Below are 8,868 nucleotides of genomic sequence, written 5' to 3' on the forward strand. Positions count from 1 at the left end.
CTCCATCGTGATAATAACGGCGCACCGAGCAAAAGGGAGCAGGTGTCTCATAGTATAACCATCCCTGTGTCTCTGAAGGAAATTCAGATGAGCCACAGAGCTGCGTGTGTAAACGGGACAGTAGTTGAGACTCCCGTTGACTTCATTTGCCAAATGCAGGAAAAGCCAAAGTGTCTGACGGCTGCAGAACCAGAGATCGCAGGTTGACGCCTGTGCCGTCTCTAGTAGAAGCGTTAGCCTGCAGCAGCAGCAGACGTCGGTGGTCTCCAACTCTGCAGCTGCACCTTTCAGCAAATCAGCCAGGCCGAAAACGGTTTATGATTGGTCAGTCCTCGTGCACATGAGCAGATTATCGTTCTCTTTCCTTACTCCCGGAAGAACGGTTCAGAGTGCAAATGGTTTCTTTGTTGCTAATCTGTGGGGAATATCTACAAGAAAGTTCTACAGAAAGTAGCAACGGGTCCTGAGAAATGTCGCTAGGTTTGTCGCTAGGCGCTATTTAAAAAAAAAAGTCGTTGAGGGGGGTCAAAATGTCGTTAGGAACAGCGACAAAGTCGCTGAGTTGGCAAGGAGTCCAGAAGGACAGGTAGCAGTTCCAGATGGATATATAATTATTTTAGATCAAACCTATGTTAGTTTAAAATGCGTGTAGGACGCGGAAATATGGCTCAGACATTTTGCAGCACATGTAAACACTTTTTTACGTAATAATTGAGAGCGCAATGTTGAACAAAATACAGGTAATCAAAATGTACTAGAGGCAGCAGCTGCCCTGTGAGACATCTTTGAGTGACGTATGTGCAACACAGTTCTCCACCTTCTAGAGGAGAGATTTTTGATTTTCTATAGCGATTTATGACAACGGAAGCTAGTTCATTTTTATATAGATGGTAAAGTGTAGGTACACTGAATTTCTACAATTTCAGCCAGTCCGGCCAATAACTGTACGACTAGGAACATATCGATATGGTAATAAATAACAGATCAAGAGAAACTAAAAACATTCAGATTATATACATTTTCTTAACTGATCTTCAGTTCCAAAAACTGCTTAAATGCATTTTACTATTTTCCCAGAATTAAAGAATTAATAAAAATACATTATTTTGTATTTTAATTGATTAACAATAAACACAAAACAGTGTCTCTATTTTTGCATCTTATCCAACTGTTACTAAAAAATCAATATGGCAAAACATTGGTGTCCCTCTGGGACGATGATTAGGTCTACTGTTATTTACAAAGTTTTCTTTGCTAATGTCACATGAAGCTTGCTCATAAAAGCTTAAGTTTCAAATACATGTTGACATCTTTTGGTAAGGATAGCTGGGGTTTAATTAAATTGAGCTGCTCACAGATTTTCCTCCAAAGGATCATTTTTATTCCATAGTTTTTAAGGATTTTCTTTATGCTGTGTAAATACAACAAATCCACATTTTATAGGTTCTATAAGCTAATTTTCTATTTTTTTAGCTTGTATTTAGTTCTAAATATTTGTAGTTTGTTTTAACTTTCATGCCCTTTTAACTGTTTGTAGTGAATTAAGTTAGTCTTAACTTTGGTTTCTGTTGCCTTGTTGTGAAGTTGATGATTGCATCTTAATTTATGGACTATCTACCTGCTCAGAGATGACCTCGGCAGCCTCAGTGGGGTCATGGCACTGGTTGATGACATCACAGATCTCCTGGTCACTCAGCAGGAAGTTGATTCCATCTGTGGTCAAAGCCAGGAAGGAGTCGTGGGCGTGTTGGACCTAAAAAAGAACAGACAACCCATAGTACATTGATCTGAGAATATTAAATCTGTTGTGTCAGCGGGACTCACTGTGATACGATGTGTTTCTGGCTCTGGGATGACGCCGCTGGACTTCAGGTGGAAGTCTCCGATGCTACGTGTCATGGCGAGTCGCCCGTTGACGTTTGCCTGGCCGACGCTGTTCCACGTCAGGAACCCACCAAACCTCTGGATGCTGGAAACAAATACAGATGAAGGATTAGGGAGTGTCTGGTAAAAGACCGACCTGCACCAGCTTATGTATGTGCAACTTTCTGCTTCTTCAACAGCTAATGACAACATTTCAGCCATGATATTAAGATGAGGAGCTGTAATCAGTTTTAATATCCACCACAAAGCTCCTATTTAATGGCTAGTTGTGTGTTGAAATAAGATCTTTAACCAACAGCTGCTGACACCAATCAGTCTGACTGAATCTGTTTCATAACACCGGCTGCTTTTAGCTAAAGGGAATCCCGAAGCTCCGCTCTTGTTTCAGCTACTGGATGAACGTCACAAATGTTCGTTTCCACTCTATTTATACCCCATGACCTGATCAGCTGTTGGGAAACCTGAACCCACTCCACTCTTTGACCTCTGCAGCTTCAGTTCCTTGCCAGAACCCTCAGATCGTAACATAAAAGACAGAAGTAGTAATCAGTGAACTCTCATTCGTCTGCATGAGAACAAATACCGTCAGTTTTAGGCCTTAAACCGCTTAAGTTGTGTTTATTACAGGTAAAAAATGAGGTGGTCAGCCTGATGATGTTTGCAGCCGCAAACGAAACGTTGCAGGTAAATAAACCTTTTCTGTGTTTTAAAAAGAAATGAAAGATGGAGTTTGAAACTCAACACAGCAAGAACACACCAAAGCTGTTAAAGGTAAAAAAAAGTTTTCTATGTTTTGCAGCTCTGAATTCAATTCAATTCAAGTTTATTTATAAAGCGCCAAATCACAACAAGACTCGTCTCAAGGCCCTTCACATAGTAAACATTCCAATACAGGCCAGTTCATAAAGCTAATCAGTAAACCGTTTCCTATTTAAGGAACCCAGCAAATTGCATCAAGTCACTGACTTGTGTCAGAGTCTGTACAGCAATCCTCATACTAAGCAAGCATTTAGTGACAGTGGAGAGGAAAACTCCTTTTTAACAGGAAGAAACCTCCAGAGGATCCTGGCTCAGTATAAGCAGCCATCCACCACAACTCACTGGGGATGGAGAAGACAGAACACACACACACAAACACACACACACACACAACATATATGCCAAGTAATGTTCCTATGGTTACATTGCGATTTCTTAGTAAATATTCTATTTAGTGAGAGATAAACTTTATTGTATTTATCCAAGTGAATCTATAATTTAACGGGTAAACTAGTAGTAGCACATTCAATGTCAAAGAAAGTAAAATGTTATTATCAGGAGAGGGAGAATGTTTAAGTGGTTAGCAACAGTGTTCAAGACGATGGCCCTCTCCATGAGGCCACCACAGCTCAGCAGAACATCATTGTAGCTTCTTCTGGGGAGAAAAACACTCTGAGAAAAAATAAAGTCAACAGCTGAAATAGCAGGAAATGATGCAGTTAAAGAGCAAATTGTAGAAGAAAGTAGTAGAGTGTGGAAAGTGGTCAGTATGTCCTCCAGCAATGAATGAATGATCCATCCTATCTACAGGAACGTTTATATCAGCTAAGACCAACCAATCAGATGTACCTAAGATGTTCTCTATGGTAGTGCGTCCAGCAATGGTCAGGTTTTAGGTACAGTTTGACCATTCAACATCTGGTCAAAAAGGAGACACGAGACTGCATGTGTTCCCTTTAAATTGGCCTGCGTTCATCCCATCAGCTGGAGCTCAGAGCCTCTCTGCAGCTCTGAACACATGACAACAAATTGTCAACAATAATGTTCTCTCCTCAAGGTCCATCCTTATCGTCCTACAGGATTCTTCATGCCTAACACTCGCAGCCCGGATCAGTTGCTAAATCAAAGAATGATTTCATAAATTAAATATGAACTTCTAAAACGTATAAGCTAGATAATCATTAACTAAACGTTTGTTTATTGCTACTTATAATAATTATAATATAATGAAATGTTTCATTGATCTGTGCTCAATGACTGAAGTTTGAAATGAATGTTATGTGATGATTACAATGATTGAAATATGTTTCAGCATGTTAATATGACAAGGTCATCACCATTTGCACTCACACAAGGACAAAGTAAGGTTAAGTTAAACTCATGACACATAGATAGTCCTTTACCCAGATCAGAGCATCCGGTATCAAGGGAGGTGTGCGTTTCTGAATTGTCTTGGTAATATTCCTCAAACTTGTCAACCTCTGGTTGGCTACACAAATCATAACATGAGAGCATTAAAACTGGATCACTCTGGTGATTCATCAGTAGTTCTTGAGAAAGCTTCAGACCGGCCATCTGAAGAAAAACCCTCTTTAACCCATCAAAGCTTTTGACAAGTCGTCAAAACCTTTTTGCACCTGCGAAGCTGATACCGCAACAGTTCCTGTAGAACAAGCTGGTATTGTATAGACTCCTTAAGAGCCTGCCAGACGCGCGGTCCTATCCATCTGACCGGTCTAGTGGTGCCGCAGTTTCTTCTACAGACCTCGGTGCCTGGAAGTCCGAGGACTTCGACATTCCGGATCTATCACGAGGGTCTTCGAGTGGGTATGTAGACATGACAGATTGCGTCTGATGTGTTTTTGATAATAATCAACTGCATAGCTTAACGCAAACCAAATTATTTTACATCCAGGACTCAGCTCTCCTAGATACGGAAGTTCTGACAACATTGCATTCACACATAGGTTTCATACATCACATCTAGTTCCATCCATCACAGTAAATGTTAGTTAACCTGTCATGTTTTAATTGTTTGTAAAATAAATTCTTACTTTTATAAACCTGACTCTTTTCTGAATCAAAACGAAGTGTGTACAATCCCTTAATGAATAAAGAATCCTGGAATCTTCTGATAAACACAATAAAGACCAAGCAGGGTTGATATTCCATATTTAGATAGAGTATCACAGCTTATTGGTCATAAGTAGAGGTAATATATATATTGAGCTCTTAAAGCACTCAATTTTCCAAACCCTACAGTGCGTATCAGCAGCTACGGTAAACTGTCTGAACAGGGTAGCGCATTGTGTACCGTTGCCTCTCGTCTTTGCGGTCAGGTGTGTGGTCTTTGGTGAGCTTGTTGCGTTTTCCCTTCCTGCACAGCAGCGCCCGGCTGTCTCCGACGCTGCCGACCACCAGTTCCACGCTGTCCCGTAGCAGAGCAACTGTTGCCGTGGTACCGACTTTCAGAAAGGAATCTAGGAAGGAAGGAAGGCGTGTTTCAATGATTCATTTGATTTGATGTGATTTAAGCCTTCAACTCAGAAATCAACTCTTTAGTTTCTATATCTAGCTGATGCATGATTGGTTACAAAAATCTGTGTTTTGGGAAGTTAAAGGGTTAAATTTCACGAATCTTTAACCCTTTGAAGCTGACAGATGAAACGATTGTCTGCATGGCTTACCATTGTTGAAGTACTTCAGATGAGTGAGTAGAGCCGTGTCAGCATCTAAAAATGCTTTCCTTAAAACCCTCTCCAGATCATCGCTCTCCTCCAAAGCGTCTCTGCATCAGAACATTCAGCGGTTTGTAAAGCTGTCCACTAGAGGCTTCTCTCAGAGTTCATCTAATAAAACTCAACCTGATGAATTTTTCCATGAAGGTGTAGCAGTAGTCGGCAGCATGAGGCCCGCCGTGGCCGTCGAACACGGCAAAGTACAGCAGGTTGTCGTGGATACGGGCGATACGGAGACGATCCTCATTCTGCTTCCTGCGACCAAAAACCGACGCACTTCCAACCCGAGACAGACTGACCTGAGAGGAAAACGAACACGCTCAACAGCTGGGTTTGACTGTTCCTCTGCAATGTTCTGTTTATTTGTGTGTTTACTCACCTGTGGAATGGGTTTTCCATATTTGATACTGGATGGCAGCAGAATCGGTTCCTCTATCCGGTTGTCCCAAATCCCAAACGAGTCCCACGTTACTGGTAGGCCACTGCCATTACTTCCAAACCTGGCCGACCCACCGGCCTGCCGAACACCGACCAATCCCAACAACCCTCCATCCACCTGAAGGACCACCAGAGGGTAGAAAATGGCCAGATTATACCTTAAGTCATATAAAAACCTGGCCTACGTTATAAAAGAGTTGGGGTTGGGTTATTTTCTACCGGAGGAGGGATTTTATCTATCTTTGGCATCCTGGTGTCCTGGTGGATCTGCAGACCAACATTGTCTTCAGTAATACGGGTATTGCTCCTGTCTGTTGAGGTGAAGGAGGAGCTAATTTCCTACATCCCAACCCTCATCTACAGTGATCAGATCTGAATCATGAATGATAGGAGGTCCTGATTCCAAACAGTTAAAAGGCTCTTCCTCTGTTGGGTGGCTGGGTTTAGCCTCATGGACTAGATGAGGAGCACAGAAGCTCCTCCTCATCAAAAGGAGTCAGTTGAGGTGGTTTGAACATCTGACTTGGATGAGAGGAGAACCTGGGGAATACCTCCTTAATAATCTGGGAATACCACAAGATCACTCTGAGGAGGGAGGTTTGGGATTACCTCCTGGGTGTGCTGGACTTCATATTAAGTACCCAATATGGATGTGGACAGATTTACCTGCCCAGACACTGTGGAGGCTTCAGTTAAGGACCGTACAGCGAGGAAGGTTTGTCTGCTGGTGGAGGAGCGACCACAACGTAGAAGGTTAAGGAGCACTGGAGATGACATGGCTGAGTGTCAAACAGCTGCAGAGATTTCAAGAAGGTATAATAAACCTGGCCTGGTTGCAGTTTTCTGAAATAAAAGAATAAAAACATTTACAGAAAGTTTAACGAGATTTCACCATAATTCTCTTGATTTAAAACACTTTTAAATGCATCTGGTGGACTGATGCTGAATTGAACTGTAAGGTAGGATTCAACTGACCTATAATTGGTGACATTAACGTGATTTATATTCAGTGTTGTCTGTGTCTTCAGGACTATAGCGTGTGTGTCTACAAATAGTCGTGCAACTCTGCATTTTCGCTACTTCCTTTCCTATCCGTTACAAGCAGTCGAGCTCTATAAATACTTGGCCTGATTAGCAACACCTCCATGAAAAAGACACACGAAAAGTCATTTTTTTTTTGTAATAAATCACAAACATGCCTACTGTACATTAAACAACACATTATATTATATTATAGCATTTTGTCATGAAGTTTATATCTCTGGCCAATGAGAAAATTCATCTAAATGTTAATTAGTCTGACGAGAGTTTAGAGCAAGATTTGAAATTGAAATGTTACATTTTCTGCTAGAACATTTCAGAAGTTATTGCATCATTTAAATTGTTCCATTTATTTTTGTTATAAAAATAATTGTAAAACAAAAACAGTTAAATTGCTAAGAAAATATAAAATATTGACATCTTCTACACATATAATAAATTTGCTGCATAAAACTAGCTAAAGACTAGCTAAAAATAGGTATATGCAGTTATAGTGGCCTATAATATAACATATTCCAAATGTCTTGAAGCAAACTTATTTTTATTTCATTTCTAGGTCCTGCTGAGAACCTGTGACGGTTTATAAGACATAAAATCAGCAGCTGCTGGTTGAGTTGCAACAGAAAAGTTGACATAAAAAATGGCGGATTTCAAACAAAATCAGACCTTTTTCGTGGTGACTTTCCCGCCTTTTGCAGTTTCCTTGGCAACAGGTTTCCACCCGCAGTGGCCTCGAGCCGTCGGTCGCGCTCGTGCTGTGGTTCTTCAGCTCAGCTGGAAAAGATTTAAACGGATCAGAAGCCGACCGATGAGAGGAGGACACATCATGACGTCATCATATCTGGTGTAGTGGGGCTCTGGTTTCCTCTGCTAAACAGGTTGGAATTTCTCAAATGGAATATCAGTATGTGAGTGGAAATAAAGCCTCGCCCTCTTCATTTCACAAGAAAAACAAACTCGTTAACTCAAACTCGTCATTATAATCACTCATTTAATAATTAAACATTAAATTAGACTTGTGTTGTCATATTCATCACAACTACCTCTGTATATATGTATAGATAGATAGATGATAGATAGATAGATGATAGATAGATAGATAGATAGATAGATAGATAGATAGATAGATAGATAGATAGATAGATAGATAGATAGATAGATAGATGATAGATAGATAGATAGATAGATAGATAGATAGATAGATAGATAGATAGATAGATAGATAGATAGATAGATAGATAGATAGATAATGACCTGCACTTGTATAGCGCCTCTCAGAGTAAGGACTCCAAAGCACTTTACTCTACAGTGTATCATTCATCCATTCACACACACATTCACACACTGGTGGGGATGAGAGGCGAGGCTGCCGAACACAGGCGCCAACGGACCCTCTGACCACCACCAGCAGGCAAGGTGGGTTTAAAGGTTGGTTTATGCTTGACGCGTCCGCGAGGTCCGCACGGCTCCGCGCGGAAAAGTTGCGTCATTTTGCGTCATTTTAACAACCACGCCCCTCCACCTCGTCTCCGCACGGCCCAAGATTTCCGCAACGCGCACCTCGGAAAATTTCTAACCACGCGGACGGTCGGACGCGGAAAAACATGGCGGACCGGCACGGCAGAGGTTCGTAAATACAGACATTTGTATGATTCAGCTCTCAAAGATCGCCGTGATCAACATGTTGTTAATAATTCTTGGAGAGAAATAGCTCGCACTGTCGGAAAAGACGAGGACGCTGTTAAAAATGCTGAAATGCCATGTTGTAAACAGTGATTTCTACTTCTACTATGGTGTAGTGTTGGATGCATGCTGTAGAGCTCCATGCTGCCCCCTTCAGTTTGGGAGAATATTGGCTCACCGCAGAGACGAGCCGCACAAACCATAAACACTGCGAGTTGTGAAGCGCGTTCCATCCGCGAGCCGCATCACCGTGCGGAAAGTGAATGCGTCAAGCATAAACCAAGATTTAAGCTTTAAGTGTTGATGCTTTCCTTGATAAGTGTCT

At 41.4% G+C, this 8,868-nt stretch overlaps 1 protein-coding gene across 1 annotated transcript in view; it reads right to left on the reverse strand.

Annotated features, from left to right (window-relative positions):
- Positions 1-7,677, reverse strand: part of ppm1ka (protein phosphatase, Mg2+/Mn2+ dependent 1Ka) — an 8,724-nt gene extending 1,047 nt beyond the window's left edge. The window contains exons 1-8 of the mRNA XM_015946163.3: positions 7,527-7,677; positions 6,486-6,662; positions 5,761-5,937; positions 5,508-5,680; positions 5,331-5,431; positions 4,958-5,123; positions 1,825-1,969; positions 1,619-1,753 (exon numbers count right to left, since the gene is read on the reverse strand). Of these exons, the coding sequence (XP_015801649.1) occupies positions 1,619-1,753; positions 1,825-1,969; positions 4,958-5,123; positions 5,331-5,431; positions 5,508-5,680; positions 5,761-5,937; positions 6,486-6,596 (1,008 nt within the window). The 5' untranslated portion in view covers positions 6,597-6,662; positions 7,527-7,677. The remainder of the gene's footprint in view (positions 1-1,618; positions 1,754-1,824; positions 1,970-4,957; positions 5,124-5,330; positions 5,432-5,507; positions 5,681-5,760; positions 5,938-6,485; positions 6,663-7,526) is intronic.
- Between the last annotated feature and the right edge of the window lie 1,191 nt (positions 7,678-8,868).

Source organism: Nothobranchius furzeri, chromosome 2 (genome assembly GCF_043380555.1).
Source record: "Nothobranchius furzeri strain GRZ-AD chromosome 2, NfurGRZ-RIMD1, whole genome shotgun sequence".
NCBI lineage: Eukaryota > Metazoa > Chordata > Actinopteri > Cyprinodontiformes > Nothobranchiidae > Nothobranchius > Nothobranchius furzeri.